Raw genomic sequence first — 23,417 nt, forward strand, 5'->3', positions numbered from 1 at the left:
GTAGAAATTCATTTCAGTGCAAAGCAGGGACTATCTGTACTGACTTTCTCTGTATCTGCTTGAAGAATTTCCCATTTATTTTCACTAGAGGGCATCACAAATGATGGAGACTAGCTGTCCAGAAAACACCAGAGAAAATGTAGTGAGATTAAATTTTCAAAGAGAAATGAAGTTCTTCTGATTGCAGCTTTATTGAAAACAAAAGCAAAAACAAAAAAATCCTTAGGTATACTGGTTTCATTACTTCTACTCTTGCAATTTTGAAAAATTCAGTTTGGGAGTTATCCACACCTCATCGCGCCAAAGTTGATATAGAATGCCAGTCACCAAACAAAGACTTCTTCAGTAATTATGCTCCCTCCCACCCCAAGAGGATTAAATCCTTGTATAGTGTCCAATTTGTGTGATTTGGTTACAATCATATCTAAGAAAAGAATTAGAATTTCAACCTATGAGTGGAAATCAGAATAAATGAAGACACAGATCATTTTCAAGGTACTGAAAGAACTGTTACCAAAGAGCTTGGGTAACCCAGCTTTTTGGTAACAAGTGATAAACCGGGAATAGATAAACTGGGACTAGATAAATAGTGATAAACCTTTCTAACCTTAGCTTAGTCATTTGTAGAATGAAGTGGTCAGACTACCTGATTGCTCACATTTCCCCTAGAAGGTGCTGAGTGCTGTCTTCCTGATCTCTTTCTCCCTGTGGAGAGTTTGGATGGAGGGATGGGTCGGGATGCATGGAGAGTGAGACACAAAATCTTTCTTCTCCTTTCTTTTCCAGGAGCTGTAAAGATTCAGTCTCGTGAATAGTACACTTTAGACTGTGATAAATGCCTAACTCATTAAACTTTACTTCTCTAAAGAAAAACATCTTACCGAAAGAGAAGTGTTCCATGACTTTTAGGTTGAGAAAGGTGTGGTTGGTTTGAAGACCTCAGCTGGGAATATGCACTCACAAACCCATTTGTATGTCTGTTGGAAAAACCAAATGCCATAGGAAGTAAGAATGTTTAACGTACAGAGTAGACGTTTGTTTCTAGAAGTTGCTCAGAGATTGCTCATTTTAAAACACACACCGTTGGTAATCGAAGGATGATTTGCTGCAGCCAGGGCAGGGCAGGATGCTGCAGTCTCCTATTTTCAGGACTGAAGATGGCTACTCAGCATTTTAAGGAAACCCCTCTGGGTGACGGCAACAGGGCAGTGAGATTCTGTTCTTCGTTAGCATGTCACGTCAGAGCCTCTCACTGGTAACGCTGGAGCTGTGTGAAATCACAGCCGTTATATATATGAGGGACAGCAAGAGTTTTAAAGCTGTGAATTACAGTTGTGCAGACATACATCTTATTTCTAAAATGCCTGTTTGGATCACTATGCTTTTTTGGAATTGACATATCTAAAATCCCCATATCTTGGAACAAGTCTAGCCCTCTCTGTTTGGGATAAACTGTCGTCTACTGTGCATGAATTCTGTTTTACTTCTGGTCTGAGGACCATAGATGGTTTAAATCCAGCTTTTCTGTGTCTTGGTCAGAATATCAGCTGAAATGTTGACTGCTGGCTTGGTTTTCCTTATAACCATAAGAAAGTCACATTTGCATAAAAATTCTTGTGAATACTTGTAAATAGATTTTCTTCCATTGCTGGCCCCTTAGTATTGGATCCCATGATTCATTGTAGGCTACAGATGACCTTGTACGTTTTGTGCACTGCGGGGTCCACAGTGCCTGGCAAACAGGCACACAAGAAATATTTGTAGAATGAGTGAGAGAATGAATGAATACTCATGTCTTCTAACCTTAAAAGATTCAAGGCTATGATCTGTTACATAAACAAGTAACTAAAGTGATTGTTGGAAGCATCACCAGAGTGATTCGTGACTGTGTTTATTGTTCATCCTCATAAAGGACCGGACTCTTTTCCCTCCACTGAAGCAATCCTGAGAAAGGCTTCAGGTTCAACACCTCCACCAGATGATAGTCTGGTCGCAGCTCTTGACTTAAGTCATTACTACTTTCTTACAAACTCAGGAGAAAAGAGTAAATGCATTTGTTAAAATGCAAAATAATCCTAAAGAATTTACATGGTGAGTAGTTGAATATATAGTTTAGAGGTGTTCATTATAAAATAAACATTTACTGTGGCATTTTGGACATTACTCTTTTTTTTAATTTATTTTTTGGCTGTGTTGGGTCTTCGTTGCTGTGTGTGGGCTTTCTCTAGTTGTGGCAAGCCGGGGCTACTCTTCGCTGCAGTGCACACGCTTCTCACTGTGGTGGCTTTTCTTGTTGCAAAGCACAAGAGAAGCTCTACGCGCATGGGCTTCAGTAGCTGAGGCACTCAGGCTCAGTAGTTGTGGCTCACCGGGCTTAGTTTGCTCCACCACATGTGGGATCTTCCCAGACCAGGGCTGGAACCCATGTCCCCTGCATTGGCAGGCGGATTCTTAACCACTGCACCACCAGGGAAGTCCCTGGACATTACTCATTTTTGTATTGACTTATAGTTATTCCATGATATTATTTAAAAATCAGATGCTATTAAATCCATTTGTAAAGGTGTACTAAAGTTTGAGACTTTAAAAAAAAATTTTATAGAGTATAGTTGCTTTACAAGTTTGAGACTTTTAAAGATCTTGTCTCTATTGCCACCCCTCCTTTCCATGCACCCCCTCCCCCCTAAAAAAAGAAAGAAAAGTGTTCTTACAAAATCCTGCTTTAAGCCTTTCAAGTCCTTTGAACATATTGGGTTAGGCAAAAAGTTCGTTTGTTTTTTTTCCATAAGATGTTACAGAAAAACCCGAACGAACTTTTGGCCAATCAGTACTTGGGGGTTTTAATTGATTGCTTGATTTGACTACTTACTCATATGTTTCCTTGTTATTGACGTTAGAAACACAGCAGTATCTTATAAGATCCAAAAAAACATTGGTGAGAAGGGGATAAGGGTATTAAAAATTAAAATTACTTTCCTAGAGTATACAGTACATATATATAAGCAAATGAGTAAATTCCAATTTAGGTTTTATCTGTTTTCACACTGCCTCAAGCCATTTCAGGTTTAGCTCTTTTAAGCTAGGAAACTTTAGAATATATAGCATTGTTCTCCAGTGTTTTCCTGTGGAATCTCAACGAATTGCTGTGTATAAGCATGGCAGTTTGAGCACAACCCTTCCAGCCTCTGTCCCCTACCCCACCATGTTACAGAGTTAGTGATTTCTTCTTCTCTACCAGCTCTTCTCGCTGGCCGCCCACTGTGTGCGACCATCCTCTGCAGTGTCCCTGCAATAAGAGGAGAAGGTGAAAATCAGCCTGCAGGTTTAAATTAATTGCACTTCTCAGTTATGCTGTGAGTTAGTCTCTGCTTTAAATCACGGCATTCTAAACTTCTAGTTTAAACATAATTGGAAAGAGAAAGCTGAAATTAAAATAGTGACAGAATAAACCTAACTGGAGGAGAAGAGTATAAAACACTCCTAATCAAATACTCGAATAATCTGTTAAAATTATTCATAAGCAGTTGGCTATTTTATTAAATACACCTGTTAACTGTTTTGGGGCACTAATTTAAGCACCTTTTTGTTTCCAAAACTTACCTAGTGAAATTAGGTTGCTTACATTCTAATGGAACATTGCTTTTACTCATGATGGAAATCTTTTTAAAAATAGAATTTAAAAAATCTAATTATAAACGTTACGCATGCTCATTGCAGAAAATGTTAGAAATGGCTCCATTTGAAATTGTGTACTTTGACAGTTAAGATCTGAAAGATGTTGTATACAAGAGATCAGGTCCTGTGTGTTACTGGAGCTAGCTTCAGATATTTGAGTTTATCCTGTCTTCATTTGGAAAAGAAAACAGATGGGGTTAGTGGCTCTGCCTCTGTGCTTCCAGGGGACTGCGTCCATATCCACATTGTAGCATTTTCACCCCCTGTTGGTAATTCTGTATTTACATTTCTGGGCCACTGAACTGTAACCGGGACGTCCTCATTTTTGTGTGCCTATCGCCCAGTGCAGTGCCTGGCATACAAGCAGGTGCCCAGGTGACATCTGCTAAAAGAATTAAGAGTTTATGTGAGTAGTGACAGAAGGTAAAGGTAGGAAGACTTTGTTCTTCCTTATTTTTTCTATTTTCATATGGCATGTTTCTCTATCAATTTTGGCTCTTTTATGCGTAGCTAAAACTGACATATTGTATTTCTGAAAAAAATAATTTTCTATTAGCATATCCTGTCAAGCTCTAAATAGAGGCAATTCTTAGAACTCATATTTATGTGCAGTCATTAATTGCTAAGAATAATAATTTACTTGTAAATCCAAGACTGTATTAATTTTATCTGTAATGGAATTCTTGTTCTTTCCTGAAATCATAGGCAAAATTATTAAAATTGCTTTGTGGGGAGTACAAAGTTAAGGAGATCAAATTTGTTTACAAGGACATTTGATGTAATTATTTTTAAAATATATCTTGCTTTTTATACCTGACTTTTAGATAAAAATAATTTCTTAAACCTCTATAAAAACTATTCTTCCCATTTCTCCTTTCTTTGGTCAGTTAATTCCTCAAACCTAGAATATGCCTTTACATTTCTGTTCTACACCAACTGGCTGAATTATGTTGGGTCTTATATAATGCAATCTAGTAGAGAATAAATTCAGATGTTAGGCACTCTTTTGAAACAAATAAATACATAATTGTTGGTGAGCACTTTTGCCTGTAGCTGTAGAACAATGGATATTTGTAATCAGGCCTGCTCTTCAGCTAATGTACACTATTTCCCCTGGTAGTATACTCTCCAAACAGAAGCCAGAGTGATCCTTAAAAAAAAAAAATTCTGTATCATATCCTAAAGGCCACAAAGTCTGTGTGAGCTGGTCTTCTGCCCATCTCTCCTGGGCTGTCTTGTCTGCTCCAGACATCCCATCCTCCAGGCTCACTCCAGCCCTGCACATGCCCTACTGGAATGAGAGCTCCCTACAGGCAGGAAGGTCTTCTGTTTGGTTCTTTCTCTGTATCTTCAGCTCCAAGAGGTGTACCTGGCTCACAGTAGTTGCTCAGTAAATAGTTGAATGAATGAATCATTGCACAGATTTCTTTTGAATAAACTTTGTACTTAGAGATAGGAAGCTGAGTGTGTTCTTAAATTTCTTTTTGTTCTTTTTATCTAATGGTATTCTTATACGTGAAACATACCATAACAAAAGCAATATAAATCACTTTCTTTTCTTTAAAAGCTTATAATTCAAAGCAGACAACGCTAACAAAAGGCACCAACTAATACTAAGAAGAATTAAGCCTATTAAGTATTAAATGATTAAGAAGAAATGAGATCAATATGAAAAGGAGATCATTTAATTTTACTGGAGGATGTACACACAAATCCTTTCTAAATGGAAAGACACAACATATTGTTATGTACAAAGATTTTATATCAGCCTTTTCAGATAAATATACATTTTAATGAAACTCCAACCAGATTTCCAGCAGGAACTTTGTTTATTGTGTTGGTTGACTTTTATTTGCAACTCATTTTCCTTCATCACCCAACCTGAAGTGTCCCTCTCACACTAGTCACTCAACATCATACCTCCGTGTTTTATTTTGCTAGAACACTGTCTTGTCCCTCAGCTTTATTGAGTTATAATTGACATAAAGCACTGTGTAAGTCTAAGTTGTACAGCACAGTGATTTTATATGTGTATATATTACAAAATGATTGCCACGATAAGTTTAGTTAACACATCCATTAGTTCACATTGTTTCAATTTTTTTTTTTTGAGTGAGAACTTTAAAAATCTACTCTCTTGGCAACTTGCAAATATTCAGTGCAGTATTGTTAACTATAGTCACCATGCTTTACATTACATCCCCAGAACTTATTCATCTTATAACTGGGAGTTTGTACCCTTTGACTACTTTCACCTATTGCCCCACCTCCAACCCTATGCCCCACCTCTGGCAACCACTTCTGTTGCCTGTTCTCTGCTTCTATGAGTTTACGTATTCTTTAGATTCCACCTAGAAGAGAGACCATACAGTATCTGTCTTTCTCTGTCTGATTTATTTCTCTTAGCATAATGCCGTCAGGGTCCATCCATGTTGTGGCAAAATTTCCTTCCTTTCTATGGCTGAGTAACATTCTGGTGTGTACGTGCGCCACATCTTCTTTATCCATTCATCCGTCACGGGACACTTAGGTTGCTTCCATGTCTTGGCTATTGTAAATAATGCTGCAGTGAACATAGGGGTGCAGAAATCTCTTTAGTGCCCTTCAGATATGTACCCAATTGCTGGGTCATGCGGTAATTCTATTTTTAATTTTTTTGAGAAAACTCCATACTCTTTTCCATAATGGCTGTACCAGTTTAAGTTCCTACCAGCAGTGCCCAAGGGTTCCCTTTTCTTCTCATTCTCACAAGCACTTGTTATCTCATCCCTTCAATAACAGCCATTCTAACAGGTGTGAGATGATATCTTACTGTGGTTTTGATTTGCATTTCCCTGATGATTAGTGAGATCAAGCACCTTTTCATGTACTTGGCCATGTGAATATCTTCCTTGGAAAAATGTCTCTTCAGGTCCTTTGCCCATTTTTTAATTGGATTATTTGTTCTCTTGCTAATGAGTTATATGAGTCCCTTCTGTATTTTAGATATTAGCCATTTTTCAGATATGTGATTTGCAAATATTTTCTCCCATTCTGTACCTTGCCTGTTCATTCTGTTTATTGTTTCTTTTGCTGTGCAGAAGCTTTTTAGATTGATGTAGTTCCACTTATTCATTTTTGCTTTTGTTGCCTGTGTTTTGGGTGTTGTATCCATAAAATCATTATGAAGACTAAAGTCAAAGAGATTTTTCCTGGTTTTCTTCTGTGGTTTCAGGTCTTACGTAAGTCTTTAATCCTCTTCCAGGTTTTGTGAGTGATAGAGGTCCAGTTTCATTCTTTTGCATGTGAGTATCATTATTTTCCCAGCACCATTTATTAAAGAGTCTATCTTTTCTCCACTGAGTATTTTGGTTCCCTTGTCAAACGTTGACCATATATATGCATATATATGCATGAGTTTATTTCTGGGCTCTCAATTCTGTTCCATTAGTCTATGTGTCTGTTTTTATGCCAGTATCATACTGGCATATATATGTACCATGGTATGTATATTACTATAGCTTTGTGATATAGTTTGAAATCAGGAAGTGTAATACCTCCAACTTCGTTCTTCTTTCTCAATATTGCCTTGGCTATTCAGGGTCTTTTGTGGTTCCATATGAATTTTATGATTGCTTTTTTCTATTTCTGTAAAAAAATAAATGCCATTGGAATCTTGATAGGGATTGAGTTAAATCTATAGATGCCTTTGGGTAGTATGAACATTTTACCAATGTATTAATTCTTCCAGTGATGAGTTTGGACTGTCTTTCCACTTGTGTCTTCTTCAATTTCTTTCATCAATGTCTTATAGTTTTCAGTGTACAGATCTTTTACCTACTTCGCTGAACTTATTCCTAGGTATTTTATATTTTTTGATGCTGTTGTAAATAGGATTGTTTATTTCCTTTTCAGATTAATCATTATTAGTATATAGAAATGCAACTGATTTTTGTATATTGAATTTATGTCCTGCAACTTCCCTGAATTTGTTGATTAGGTCTAACAAGTTTTTGGTGGAGTCTTTATTAAGATCTTCTATATATAAAAAAATCATGTCGTCTGCAAACAGCAACAGTTTTACTTCTTCATTTCCAATTAAGATGTGTTTTTTTTTTGTTTGGTTGGTTGGTTGGGGTTTGGGGTTTTTATGTTTATTTCTTGCTTGATTCTTCTGACTAGGACTTCCAATAGTGTGTTGAACAGGAATGGTGACAGTAGCCACCTTGTCTTTTCCACTAAGAGTTCTGCCTTTCACCATCCAGTATGGTGTTAGCTGTGGGCTTGTCATATATGGACTTTATTGTGTTGAGGTATGTTCCATCTGTACCCGAAATATTGAGGGTTTATATCATGAATGGATGTTGAATTTTGTCAAATATTTTTTCTGCATCTATTGAGATGATCATGTGATTTTTATCTTTCATTCTGTTAACATAATGTATCACATTTATTGGTTTGCATATATTGAACCATCCTTGCATCCCAGGGATGCATAATATAAAAGAGATTATTTTTTTATTGCTGGTGGGAAAATGAAAAGTAATCAGCAGCTATTAAAATGTGAAATATGCATACCATTTGCCAGGCAGTTCTATATTGGGGAATCTATTTGACAGAAAAGAAAGCATCAGTATATAGACATAGATGTGCAAGGATTATTTATTGAAAAATTGTTTTTAAGAAAAAAAGGGGCTGGAAACTACCTAAATTTTCATCAGTAGGAGAATGGTCCAATAATTTATGTACTTCTACCCTATGGAATATTACACAGATTTAAAACAATTGTTACATATTATTTTATTCGAAGGACTATTCACTATATATTATTAGATGCCTAAAAAATGTCAGAGAATGTTTATTGTACAATGCATTTAAAAATTAAAATACTATACCTATATTTGTATATATGGATAGATTTGTATTTATAAACATAAATATGTGGAAAGAGACATACCAAGCCATTAACAATTGCTATATCATCAGGAGTGAAAAATGGGGAGCAGGAGAAGAGATTATTAATGTATATTCTGTGCCACTTTATTGTCTAACTTGGTAAAACAAACATGTGTTTTCATTTTAAAAATATAAAGATTGTTCAATGGTAAATGTAAGTATACACTATAGGACGTTGGTGGTTTGGCTTTGAGTATGTGTAAATGCCATATAGTATAAGCAAGGAGAGCCAGCACTACTGTGTTTGGTCAGAGATGTATGTCTTCATAGAAAAAACAACAGGTTTCACTGGACCAATGTGGCAATATTCTTCTGTAAATCTACCTACAGTTTGCATATTTGGAATTTGCATTTCTTTTTTCAACCCAATTAAAACTTAAGTTATCCGAAGAAATAATTACTAGGAAACCAGATTATGAAACAAATCGCCCTAGACAAAAGAAAACAATGCTTCATTGTTTAAAATGTTTAGCTCTTCCTGTTTTACTCTTTTGTTTAATCTAAGGTACCTAGCATGTCTAGCATAGCTATGGCTAAATCGAACAGTAGCTTTTTAAAAGTTTTTTTTTTTAACATACTGGCAATATAGACTTTTGAAACAAAGATTGTTTATCATTTTTCTTTTTTATTTCAGAACGCTTTACCCTGTACAGCTCTAAAAACCTTAGACAAGCATGGAATAAGTAAGTTTTTTTATACAGCTTATACTCGTTCTCTTTTTCTCTCTCTTAATTTTTAAAACTCTCCTGATAAATTTGTCGTGACATTCTTTCATTTGTTCACCCAGTTGTCTATTCATCCATTCGTTTAACCATTAAACAGTTATTAAGCCCTAACTGTGTACCAGCCCCCATGTTCCACCTGAGCCAACACTCTGTGAATTTGGGTTCCCAGAGTTGTTAATCCTGAAATTCACTGTGCTCACTCTTCTTCTAACTAGATTCCAAGAAATGTTTTAGCATCAGCAAAATAGCATTTCTTAAGTACAATATATCAACTGACTTTCTAATCTAAATAATGTTGGTGACAACCTTTGAGCTAGATAAAACTGATCTTTCAAATGTTTTTAGTTTACCTATTTTTCCCCTGAGCTTATTGGGAAGCTAAGCACACGTATCACTTGGAATACATGGACTCTTGTTTATTTAATCTCTCATCTGACCTTGTTGAAATAGCTTTATTTATTGGTTTCTAAATTTGATGACATCTGAAGATCTGGGTGTCTCAAGTTATTCAGGGGTCTTTTATAGCAAGCCAAACTGCTAGTAAATCATTGAAAGTTGGGAAGTAGAGTAATTGAGTCACTCTGTTTGACTGTATCACATTTCAAGCATTATATTAGGGAAAAGGTAACTAGATCTGCTTTGATTAAGTAAACTATAATTTGTCATAACAAAATTTTGTCTGTGGGGAATTTAGTGTTATTGTCTCTCTTTTTACTGTTATGACATGTTTAATTTTAGATGCCATCAATTATGGAAAAAATAAGAAAAACTTTTTTTTTTTTTTTGGCTGTACGTGGTCCTCTCGTTGTTGTGGCCTCTCCCATTGCGGAGCACAGGCTCCGCACGCGCAGGCTCCATGGCTGTGCTGTGGCTCACAGGCATAGCCGCTCCGCGGTATGTGGGATCTTCCCGGACCGGGGCACAAACACGTGTCCCCTGCATCGGCAGGCGGACTCTCAACCACTGCTCCACCAGGGAAGCCTAAGAAAAACTCTTGATAATAAAAATGCCTTTAATCAATGCTGTCAGTAGATAACAGCAGATAGTTTACTGTGAGGAACTCATGGAATGAATACATTAAAATCTTCCATGGATTATTTGAAAGATTTGGCAGTTTATTTTGATTAAATTCATACTAAGAAGAATACACCAGTATAATTATTTTTGTCTAACACAAGACTTCGTATTTTCCATTTGAAGGGTCAGTTCTTAATATCTAGAATCTCCCACAGGAAGCACGCCCTCGGCTGGGAGGGAACATTCTCTATGTGTTCCTCACCCTTTTATCCTCCTTCACCCTAACTTCACTGATCAGTGGTAACACATTTTAATTAAGTGCTTTCATATACCAGGTAATATATACATATAACAGTTCCTGTCTTGGTTAAATTATCAAACACTTTCTCACAATTGCTCAAAAAGTTTTGTCCCACTAACCACTTTATGAAACAATTCTTGACAAAGCCATTGAATCTCTAACTCTTTCTCTGAAGTAACAGGAAAATCTGGCAAATCCACGCAGAGTGGCGTTTGTGGAGAATAGCCTCCAATTTAGCTAACCCTGTTGTTTCCTTCCTTCAGAGGGACAGGACTGGAATGACGTCCAAATCACCCAGAAAAATAAATGGCAATTTTTATCCACTTAGATTACAAAAGACAGGATGGGGGAGGGGAGGTCTGTAGACGATGCTGAGTGATAGTTCATCCACTGTCCCCTTGTGGATGTGACCCCAACAGCATTTACACCTGGCCCACTCCAGCTGTTCATTTTCGCAACTTGTATTCAGCACCTGTCATCTATATGCCCAGACGAATGGCCTTTCTTGTTCAACCATTGGAAGTAACTGGTGGGATGCCTCTCAGAGAAGATGCTTTTGTCCATTTACATTACTCTATATCAGGAGAAACTAGGTTATCTCATGTCTTTCAAAAAAAAAAAAAAAAGACAACTGAAGTAGTATTCAAGCTTTGCGTTGCTTTGCTTCATTCTGACCACCTAAGACCTGATGCTTTCCTTTCTGTGAGAGGTACTGTTCGTGTCACAACAGAAGTAGTTAACTTCTTTGACAAAAATCAGGCTGTGTGATCCTCTGGTATTGCTGCTTTAGAAATTTTAAAAGCTGTGTGCGTTGTGTTCAATCTCTGAATTTTCTTAAAAGATGCTAGGTTCAGTAAATACGCTTTTACTTTTGAGGGCAGATAGTTCTTCAGAATATGATTTTTCACAAAATAAGAACATGGTTTCTCTTTAAGATATCACTTCAGAGATATTTATTATTTGCATTTTCCATGAACATAGGATTTATATTTTTTCTACCAAAAACAAGGTCTAAAATACTGAAGGAAATATTACATTTTAATGTAAAGTCTTTTAAATCCATTGATAGAATTGTATTTAATATCTTTCTTTTAATTTCTACCATCACATATGCTTTTTAAAAACCCGAGAATTAATTCAAAGTCATTTAAGAGAGTCCCACCCTTCGATTTCTTTAAAAATATTTTAGAGAAAATATTAAATGCTGAGCTTGAAGTAAGGTTTTAAAATTATAAACATGACTTGTTTAGAACCATGCTATTTTCAAGTCCCCGTAAGTCTTATTCTTTTATTGCCTTAAGGATTTATTTCAGAAAAGGCTAAGGAATAAAATCATCACTACAAATATTATAAAAATATGACTTTCTAGTATCTGTTTTGTACTGAACCCTTAAAGCGAAGCTATAGGCTCCAGCCAGTTCTAACCCAATGCAATTTAGGGAGAAGTGAGAATTCAGACATTAATTATATTATTGATTCTTCCTACAGACTGACTTGTGACCTTGTAACCATCATTGACATTTCAACACCTCTCACTTCAGAGTGGGGTCTAGATTCGGAAGAATTGCATTTAAAGACTATTAAGCAAGTGCTAGCTTTCTTCCTACTGCTAACTAATTTGTCAACAGCACAATTATGAAACCAAAGTGATTGGTAAATTCTCTTGTACAGCAGTAATAGGTTCAAAATAAAGGGAACTAATTTGCAAGGACTAATTTGAATTCAGTTTAGATAGGTTAATATAAGATGGGCAGGTTAATATACACATGTAAATTGCTGTTCAAAATTAAGTAACAATGTTAAAAATAGGTATTAACACAGCTGTTGAAGCTAGTGGATATATGAACCTGCCTAAGAGAGTAAAAATTCTTTTTTTTTAAATAACTTTATTTATTTTTGGCTGCTTTGGGTCTTCGTTGCTGCGTGCGGGCTTTCTCTAGTTGTGGCGATCGGGGGCTACTCTTCGTTGCGGTGCGCGGGCTTCTCATTGCAGTGGCTTCTCTTGTTGCGGAGCACGGGCTCTAGGCGCTCGGGCTTCAGTAGTTGTGGCTTGCGGGCTCTAGAGCGCAGGCTCAGTAGTCGTGGTGCATGGGCTTAGTCGCTCCATGGCATGTGGCATCTTCCCAGACCAGGGCTCGAACCTGTGTCCCCTGCATTGGCAGGCTGATTCTTAACCGCTGTGCCATCAGAGAAGCCCGAGAGTAAAATTTCTTGAGAAATGAATCCTCAAGTCTCTTTGAACAGCTGTAACAAGTGACCCAGTTTATTTTGGGACCAAGTCTGCCCTAAGTAACACCCCATGCAATTCCCTGCTGACTTCATTTATACCAGTAACCATGGGCATAATTTTATCCTTTGAAGGATGTTTTAGTATTCTGGGGAAGCAAAGAAGTGATAGGAGAAAAATATCAGAAGATCCAGCAGATATCTAAACTCGAAAGGATAATATAAAGAAGTCTTAATTATAGGATTGAGAATAATAAATACATATTCAAAAAGAAAAGAAGGTCCTTTTATTTCCTCTTACTGGAAGTGCATGATCCATGTGGGTTCTCTCCTGCTTGAAGAGGATTTTAGACTAAAGGGAGACAAATCTTAATTTTATAAATACATGTTCTTTCTGATGGCCTTCAAAACATTCCATTTTATTTCCTTGGAGTTATAAAGACTCTCCCTGTTTTTCTTCCTGATCTCTCTATTTATAGTTGTCTGACATTGGCATGCATGTGCAATCAACCAAGTATTTCAGCCAGTTAAAAGATCTTTCATTATTTTGGCTGGAGAAGAAGCCTTAGTGTATGCTCTCCAGCAAAGTTAAGGGTAGGATTCCAGGAATGCATTTGCTTGTTTTGGAACTTTTTAGCAGCTGAACAATTTTGGAGGTTTGAAAGTAGCAAAAAGAGAACTAAGGATAAACCACCAAGTCACAGAAGACAGATTTGGAAAACACAGGTCATAGCTGATAAAGCAAAGCACATCCGTAGACTTTGAACAGGTGTAGGCCAACTTGTCCTGCCCTCTCCACCCAGTGCTCTAGTTCTGCTTATAAGCCTTCTGGTTAGCAAGTCCAACTGGATTGCTCCTAAGAATTAAAAACAGACGATACTTTAAGATGTGCAGTAAATTCAGAGACATTATAATGAGGCTACCCTTATGGAAATGCAAAAAGAGAGAAGATGATGTTTGCCTGCATGTATTGGAAGGTACCAGCAGGGTCACAAACCCTAATTTAGGAGCTTTAGAAGTGTTTTCCAGCTTGGCCTACTTGAGCTTTCCTTGAATGTTTTATCTAATTCGATGATTAACTTCCAAAACATATTTTAAAGATGACTTGGGCTTCCCTGGTGGCACAGTGGTTGAGAATCTGCCTGCCAATGCAGGGAACATGGGTTCAAGCCCTGGTCTGGAAAGATCCCACATGCCGTGCAGTGAGTAAGCCCGCGAGCCACAACTACTGAGCCCATGTGCCACAACTACTGAAGCTGTGCGCCTAGAGCCTGTGCTCCCCAACAAGAGAAACCACTGCAATGAGAAGCCCGCGCACCGCAACAAAGAGTAGCCCCTGCTCACCGCAACTAGAGAAAACCCGTGTGCAGCAACAAAGACCCAACACAGCCAAAAGTAAAAACAAATAAATAAATTAATTTTAAAAAAAGATGACTTGCTAGAAAGTCATGCTACATGTGCATAAAGCATAATGTATTTAAAATAATATTTAGAGAAATAACATAAATTTCACTCTGTATACTAATATTGGTGGTTCTCTATTGTATTTTTCTTGTCATGTCTGATTGCATTCCATTAAGATTTAAATAGGTGCCTTCTCAAGAAAGAAAAGCCCTGTTTCCTACTCTGCCTTATTGTTCTAAGTTGATCAAAAATTTTGTAAAGTAATAATATATTGCAAAGTAAGTTCAAGCTTTCAGTTTCTCTACAGTTGCTTAGAAATGTTAGAGGAAGGTAAGTACAGTTACTGACGCTAGGAGGAGCCGTTGAGTTGAGCCAGATCTTTAAATCCTCTTTCTCCAGTTTCACGTTTTTTTCATTGTTGATCATTTTTGTTATAATTCTGTTTACTTCAAAGTAACAGTTTAAATTTATTTAGTGCCTGAAGATTTCTTCTCACCATATTTTCAAAGAAATTATTCTTTACATCATCCATGCACTTTTTTAGGGGTGGGTTTATGAGGGTGACAAGCTCTAAAGCAGACAGTAAAGCAGACATTTTGGAATTCCTTTCTTTTCACTCAGAGGATGCGCTGGAGCTGCAATTGTCGACTGCCCAGCTCTGGGGACTTGAGTTCAGCATTGGGAGGCTATGTGGGGTGTAGCTCCTTACCACACCCTTGAAAATAATAGTTTTCAACACTTGGACAATCAGATCCAAGCCAGTCTCTTGTCCTGACCTTGGACACCCACACAGGGTATTGTTTGGAAGCCCCTAAGTCTCACCTGCCTGCTTAAAAGTCGCAGTTCAGAGCAATTTCTTGGGTCATTCAGTTTCACAAGAATGAATCATTAGTTCAGTCACTGAAAGCATTGGGTAGGTGTGATGTTTATCTGATCTATTAAACCCCTTGCCACTGAACAGAGAGCAATTCTAGAAAATTGAAGAGTGGATTCTTGAAGGGGAAAAAGAGGAGGTCCTCAAACAGGAGATGCTTTCCAGGCTTTGGTGGGAGTCAAAGAAGACAGCATAAAGGTCTGTCCAGAGACACAGGTTGGAGGCAGATGCCAGGAGGACAAAGAGAAAGCTCTCCAAGAGAGAGCTGGACAATCTGCCAAAGCTCTAACCCTGATCACTAACAGTAGCAACAGCATAAATGTGATAACACGCGAGACGTACCTAGTCAAAGGCCTGACGTATACTTGTTAATCCATAGTCCTGGCTTGACAGGGGTGTAGCAAACCATCGGACGGCCTTCTGCTCTATAGGATTCACATATGTTGTCACATCTTCATATCTTTATACCAATCTTGGGAGGTAGTCAGGGCAGATATTATTGTCTCCATTTTAGAACTTGAAATAAGAAACCTGCTGAGGTTGAATGATTAGTGCTATTGAGAATTACAACGTGGAGAGCATGCCCCAGAGTGAATCTTGTGAAAGAAATATTATCATTTAAAAAACCCTGATCTTCAAGTGGGCTTATCATTACCTGACTTTATTTTGTTCTCACTGTGACTTTGGGTCGGGAGATCTCTTCTGGGACCTGACGTCATTCATTGCTGGTCTAGCTTTTTGGCAGTGGGAGAGCTGGGCACAAACCTGATTTCCTCTCTCCTGGGGAACAGTGTTTGCAGCAGGCTGGCCACCCACACCATCAACTAGGGCCTGTCCTAGGTAATTGCTGGGTAATGTGCCATTGGGATAGAGGCAGGTTTGTGACAAGCTAAGTACTGGAGATGACAGGCCTGCCAGCCACTCACACAGACCCTGATAGTGGGATCTGTCGCCCATTCCACACAGTTCCCACTGCCCCAGGAAATTATGCTCTATCGTTTTGTGTCATTGCCAGATTTCTTGTCCATGTTTTTCTTTTCGTAGCAAAGAATTCGCTGACATTAATAACCCCTGGTGATGGCCAAGGGCAGGCCCCATGCTGTTTGCTATCTTTCAGGCATGAGTTTTTTGTTCCCCTTCTGATAGGCAGAAACTATCCATCTTCTCGCTTACTAATTGGCAGTACGTGCCAGGCTTGGGAGTTGGCAACAGCCATTGTTTATCATCCTTTCAGATTATGTGTTGGACTCCTCATCCAAAAGTACACACTTCTGGTGCAGCTAAAACCTTCCTTCTGCTATCCAGCTCATTAAGGGATAAAACCCAACCATGTTTCTGAAGCGGCACAGAGTTTCCAGGAGCAGCTGGGCTGCTCGTTTCCCTGAAAGAAGGACGATAGAATTAGGTTTTCTCAGACTGTTCCCCAGAACAGGTGCTAGACATGTGAACGGAGGAAGTTCTCTGCTTCTCCACAATATAAAATGGTACATTTGTATTCTGTGGCTGCCATAACAAATTGCCACAATTTATCATCTCCTATTGGGCAGGAGCCTAGATGGGCTCAGATGGTTTCTTTGATCTGGGTCTGACAAGGCCAAAATCAAGGTATTGGTAGCCTGGGCCCTGTCTGGAGGCTCTTGGGGAGAATCTGCTGCCAGGCTTATTCAGATAGCTTGCAGAATTCAGTTCCTTATGGCTGTCGGGCTGAGGTCCTGTTTCCTTTCTGGTTGTCGGCTGAGAGCCTCCCCTAGCTCCTGAAGGTCACGTGTATTCCACATCACCCTGCCACCTCCTTCTTTAAAGCAGCATCAGTTCAACAAGTGTTTCTCATCCTTTGAGTCTCTCTCTTCCCCTTCTGCCCCATCTCTTCTGCCTCCAGTAGGAGAAAGTTCTCTGCTTCTAAATTCTATAATCCAAGTTCACCTTTCTATTTTAAGATCTGTAACCTTAATTACATCTGCCAAGTCCCTTTTGCCTTGGAAAGTAACATATTCACAGGCTTCAGGGATGGGTGAGAGGACATCTTTGGGGCCATTCTGCTTTTCACGAGTTGTAGTGGGGTTTCCTACTCAGTGAGGAGTCATGGGGTGAGGCAGAGCAGAGGGGGTGAACCCAGCCCTCATCAGGTCAGACACAGCCCGTTTTGCCTGATCTCTGGCCCATCAGGTGACAAGCACAGGCCCCTGATTCTGATGGTTCCATGTTGCCTGGTTCACATTAGCTACGCTCAAAATTATGTATGAGGAAGAAATCATTTTCCACCCCCGTAGAGAGAAACAAAGAGATTATTCTCAAGAAAATTCATAGTCTCTGAGATGGTAAAAGTTTGGCCTGATATTTATGTCCCCTCTAGATCAGTGCTGTCCAGCAGAACCTTCTCTGTTGATGAAAATCTGTACCTTCCCCACCCAGGTCAGCAGCCACTAGCCCCCTGTGGCTGTTGAGCACTAGAAATGTGGCTTAGGAACTGAATCTTAAATTTCATTAATTTAAATGTAAATAGTCACCGTGGGTGGCTACCAAATTGGGCAGCACAACTGTAGATCAACAGGTAAACTATCCATTTATTTTAGGTGCCCAACAGTGTAATACAAGTGTGGGTGTCCGATGCTTTGGAAATTCTACGCTCAAGAGTCCTTGCATTTTGCACTCAAGTGTCTGGGGATCTTGCTTGATGTGTTTGCTTCTCACCTCTGTCTTTTATTTGTAAACACTCTGAGAAGATAATAGCTCTGGAGGACCCAGTAAGAGATAAATCTGAGGAGGGAATAGTGGAGGTATCAGAGAACACCTAGCAGACATGCCTTCCCCTCCCCCTCACTTCCAAGAGCCATGGTGTTCCTTCTTGAGGGGCACTGCCTATTTCAGGCGACTCCATTCCTTTCTCCTTCTCCTGTTCTCTCTCGTTTCGCTGGAAACTGCTAGGGGTTAGACACACAGCTGTCTACCCTTTTTCAACTCCCTGAAGGATTCACCTCTTTGCTGTTGTTCCCGGCCCCCTTGATCTCCCCTAACTCTGCTCAGAAAATACCAAAAGTCTCAGCTTCCCCTTCACCACATACAAGATGCTACCAAGAGGAGCTCCATTTTGTAAATAAGCCTCTCATGGGCCCCTTGGGTACATATGTTAACTCTTCAGCTTCCGGACATTGAAATTTTCCACATTTAAAAAAAACTGAAGCATGAACAGAAATGCAGAAATTTTTACTGCTCTTTATATATTAAAAAAACACTGGCTGTGAGATCCCTTTCCTCAACATTTATTTTTATCATTTCCTTTTGATTAAGAAAATGTTAATGAATCTGGTGAATTGTCAGCCTCAGAATTAAGACAAGCATAAGTTGTCACTGGAGAGAGATGGTTTGAACAACAATGTCATCTTTTGTATCCACTGTCACCCACTCCACACTTTACCTTGGTTGATTTTCATGAAAATTAGGATAGGATAAGGGGCCCAATCATTTGTGGGGACAGGGGGTCCTCCTCGTACTTTGGGGAGACTTTCTATAAAACTGGGGCTCAACTTCCACTCATTGTGAAGATACAGTTAATAAACTATTCATGTTGACAAGTGCATCTGACTTCTGCTGTGTAGATACTGGTCCTACTGACCCTGTAAAAATACACGGTCAATAAATATTGTTGATAAAAACCAAGAAAGAATAGAAAAGAGGAAAGATGCCTGAGAAATCTCATTATTACTACAAATGGCAAGAAAACACCTGAAAGTAACATAAGCTTTGGTATGATAGGGGCCAAGTTCCAATCACAGATCCAGTACTGAACCATATAATACTCAGGAAGCTCACTAGCCAATCTGAGCCCAGATTTTCAGTCTTTAAGACCCTTGGCAGGATTATTGTGAGGAATGTTAGCTTATCCCCCTTCTGGTTTTTGGCATGCCCTGCCCTCTCCTGCCAGTCCAGCTATTTCATTCATTTCGAGATAAGTAATTGTCCTTGAACATGAATACCTCTGTGACACAGGGCCCCCAAACATCTGGAATATTCCTTCTACCTTTCTAGGAGCATGTGCTGAATTTCTCGGTCACCAGATGATTTTTAAAAAATATTTCATGTGTAGAAACAAGATTCCTCTTCCCCAGCAGTTCCTTCCTAAGAGTGATGTGTTAGCAAATAGCATTGTACATAATTCATGTAAAAGTGTGGTTTACCCTAAGTCTTGAAACACATCTATTAGACAGTTTTCCTAATTAAATTGAAAGAAGCCCTTAGACAAACACTGTTACCAAGTTCAAAGCATCTTTTAGACCTTTTCCATACATGTACACAAACTCTGTACCTGAACTGATGGGTAAGCCTAAACCAGGTGCGTAGAGCTTGGGTGTCCACTTGACCCCGAGGGTTTCATTCGTGATACTAAAAGTAATTATCCTTGTTGGTTATGGCTCCTAAATGGGGAGGGTAGATGACTTATCTCTAGAATCACAGAGAATAAAGGCTGGGAGCATAGCCTTACTCTGGTTCACATATCATCATTGACAAGCAAATGGGTAGGGGACACCAAAGGAAACTGCTTTTTTCTTTCAGACACTGAGCCAAGTCCATACCCTAAGGCACAAGTCCCATGTTACTTTGTATTGTTAAAGTCACTCCCATGTTACATTCGTCATGGGAGTGACTTTAACAATAGATTTTATTTTGTCTTTGACAAAAACAACAAAATACATTAAAATGCCTTAAACACACACATATACAATCCTGCAAATCAGTTATTTTTTGTCTTACCTAAAAGAGCATTTTTAGATCATTTCAACATTTTGGGGATATTCGAAAAATCAAGTGGTGGTTTACAGTTGAAGTCTCATAGTGAGTGTATATGTGTGTGGATGTTATTACCGAGACCATAAATGAGATATAAATGAATAGAAATATTAACACAAAGAGATCAATATTCTGGCCCTCGCTGCATTATTATACAGCGCATCTTTGTATATCTGTATGTGAATTCTCATGTAGTCCTCAGCTGAATTTAATCCCTCAAGACCTGATATACAAACATAATGCCAAATAGAGAACTTCCCTTAAATTATTCAAATTCCCCATAAGTGATTTCCCACTCTTCCTGCAGTGGAAAACATTTGATCATAAATTCAATTAAATCAGCCATCATCTTTGTGATGTTTGTCCAGCTAAATCCTTTAGTGACTAAACCAATAAACATACCAGCTGTGTGTGTGTGTTTATGGCATGACTGTTGGGAAAGAATTGGTTTGAAGTAAAGACGAAGAGTAGTTCTCATTTCTTAGGCCAGATTTTGACCACTTTACTGCAGCCAAGGTTTAAAAGATTAAACTCTTAGCGGGAACAAAATCATGTATATTCCTTAAATTCATTGGCTTTTATTCCCCAACTCAGGGCCAAGTTTTAATATATTGTTTCAGATCAAAACTGATAAGCTTTGGAGATGTTAGTAAAAGCGGTCAAACCACATCAACCATTTTTCTTCCTCTTTCTTTCACACCCTCTCCTCCCTTGTTGAAACAAAGGAAAAATGACTGTTGACATACTTTTAAGTTTCTCCAGGAAAATTCAATTATAGGACTACAGAACTATTTATGATTTCTCATATTTATGTCAGCTGAACAGGTAAAGCTTACTAGAGGCTTATAAATGTTGATTGTTTCTCATCTTTATCCTAAAGCCTTTCAGACAATAATCAACCACCTCCCCTCTTTTTCAGCATATCTTTATTAATAGGATCATCATATGCTATTAATTTGGATGTAACTGAACCTTATTTATACGTTATCTTTACATATGTGTATATTCATGTGGCCTCTAGAGGGCAGCATGTCCGGGGTGGGGGGGGAAGGTTAGAGGCCAGCTACTTATCTCCATAACATATGTGAGATAACCAACTGATTTTTTTTTTTTTTTTCCCTTTAGCAAAGCAAGTAAGCTATCTCAAGTAGAAAAATCAGTGCTGCCCCATGGTTTGATTGGCTGCCCCATGGTTTGATTGGCTGCCCCATCTGCCATTTTGGGCATCTACTTGGATGGCCAACAATTTTTATGACTTGGCTCAGCTACCTTGGAGGCTACTTAATTAAGGATTATACCAGGTTCCATGCCTTTGCCTCCAAATGGAACTAAGCACATCATTATATTTATAAAGATGAATACAAATGGGATTTTTCCATTTATCTCTCATTTCTTGTCACCCTTGACTGAAGGTTAAATTGTACCCACAGTTCTAATTTTATTTGGCAGTCAAATCAGGCTTTACTCTCCTTTCTTAGAATTCAGCTACATGTCCCTTACGTTTAGGTTGTAATGCTGAAAGAATTCTAATGTCTCTTATTTTTTCCAAGGAAGTGAAACACATTTCCACGGGGACATCTTCCAATCATCGTGATTTTAGGCTCTTTCTCCTACCAGCCGGCAAACCTTTGGAGTAATCCCTGACCTAGCCCTCTTCTCTATAGCTACATTCACTGATTTTCTCAATCCAATCTCTATTTTTCATCTGAAGAATAAATTCTCCCATTGTATAAACTACACAGTTCTTCTTCTTTAATTTTAGAAATTTCTGGAAGCTGCAGCAGATCTTTGAAAGATATAGAGCAGTACTGTCCAATAGATCTTTATGCATTGATAGGAATGTTTTATATCTGTACTGTCCGATATGGGGCCATTGAGTAACTTAAAATTGTGGTTAGTGCAATTGAGGAACTGAATTTTTATCTTATTTAATTTTAATTAATTTAAATTTAAATAGTCATCTGTGGCTTGTGGCTGCCAAATTGAACAGTGCAGAATAGAGCATAACTTCTGATCAGTTTATAACAAATGTTTTACCAGAATATATTGTGAGGGGGATTAGATTTTGCAGCTAAAAACCTACTGCCCAGGCTTTTATTCTCTCGCTTATTTCTTTCTCGTATAGCTATAGGCTTAAATCCAAATCCTCTGACTCTGACCAAGGAGTTTCTCTCTCTGAGAACATCTGAGAGATTTTCAATTTTCAAATTCTTCAATTTTGTTGAATATTGAACATATCTCTCCTGGGTATCCAGAATGGAGTTTCAAAGCATGGCATTTGGACAGCACTGATTCTGGGGGCACTGGCCATTTTACCGTCTAAGCTCTGTTACCTCTAGGTCTGGTTTTTCCTAAATATAGAAATAAAACTTGAGAACGTGCTAAAATGTGTCAAACTGCATACAAGCTTGGCACAAGTTAGCATATTTCTTAAATTGGAATGTTCCCCCATATACATATGCAACAGTTATTTACACTGACTACAAAGAAAGCCTATGTTTGTTCCATCCACTCTAAAGTGACCTCAATATTCTTTTTAAATTTTCTTATAAGTTCCTAGTAATCATTTTTTAAATGCTTCCATATTTTTACACATGATCAGCAAATGCATGTCTCAGTTTTCCACAGTATGCCGATATTGTTGGTTTTAAGACATGGCAGACTTTTTTTTAATGGTTTGTGTCATGCCACTAGCTTCTACCTCATGTTAGAGACATGACTGAAAACACCCTCCATATACCTGGCACATATAAGTAGTTGGACCCCAGATGATAATAAATATACAGCTTTTTAATTCTATTCCTTTACCTCAGTTTTATTTCAGCTGAAAAGATAGAATTAGTGCTCAAGAAGATAAACAGCTCGGCGATTATGCCGATTTGGGGGACCTCTAAGCCCAAATGGATATGGAATGGCACCCTTCATTTTAAATCATTTTCTATAAAGAGGCAAATGTAGAGTTAAAGGCAAGAATAAAGGAATGTGCAACCCAAAAGCTGTGCTCACTTTCAATAAAGACAGCCTCAGCGTATTGTATGCTCACCATCAAACCAGTCTTTATAGCACCCATGCCCCCAGATCCACAGCCTCTTCACATGATGAGAGAGGAAAGCAAGGATGATTGGTAGCTACATTATTCTTTAAGAGACCAGCCTCTTGGAAAAGGCTAGGCAGCCCCACACCACAGGGCACAAGAGAGCAAAATAGGAAGGGATCATGAAGTTCTTGTCAACACTCTGTTAGTAATGAGCTTTAAGACTGGGCTCCTGTGCACAAAGCCAGTTCCCTGCCATTTTAAGACTTGGTCAGCTTCCTGTTAATGGACATGTGAGTTATCTGCAGGGAAGTCATTAGACTAAAGTCTCTCTAATGTAGTAACTATGGTGAGAACAGCCATTTGCAACCTCCAGAAGCACTTTAGACTGATAATAGTGATGCAATCACGTGCAGGTTCATATAGGTATAGAGAGAGAAA

At 38.4% G+C, this 23,417-nt stretch overlaps 1 protein-coding gene across 3 annotated transcripts in view; it reads left to right on the forward strand.

The window, feature by feature from the left end:
* The window catches only part of CDK14 (cyclin dependent kinase 14), a 595,562-nt gene that overhangs the window by 466,569 nt on the left and 105,576 nt on the right, over positions 1–23,417 (forward strand). For all 3 annotated transcript variants that reach the window (XM_032642400.1, XM_032642402.1, XM_032642401.1), the window contains one exon: positions 9,245–9,293. In XM_032642400.1, coding sequence (XP_032498291.1) covers positions 9,245–9,293 — 49 coding nt within the window. The remainder of the gene's footprint in view (positions 1–9,244; positions 9,294–23,417) is intronic.

Source organism: Phocoena sinus, chromosome 9 (genome assembly GCF_008692025.1).
Source record: "Phocoena sinus isolate mPhoSin1 chromosome 9, mPhoSin1.pri, whole genome shotgun sequence".
Taxonomy (NCBI): domain Eukaryota; kingdom Metazoa; phylum Chordata; class Mammalia; order Artiodactyla; family Phocoenidae; genus Phocoena; species Phocoena sinus.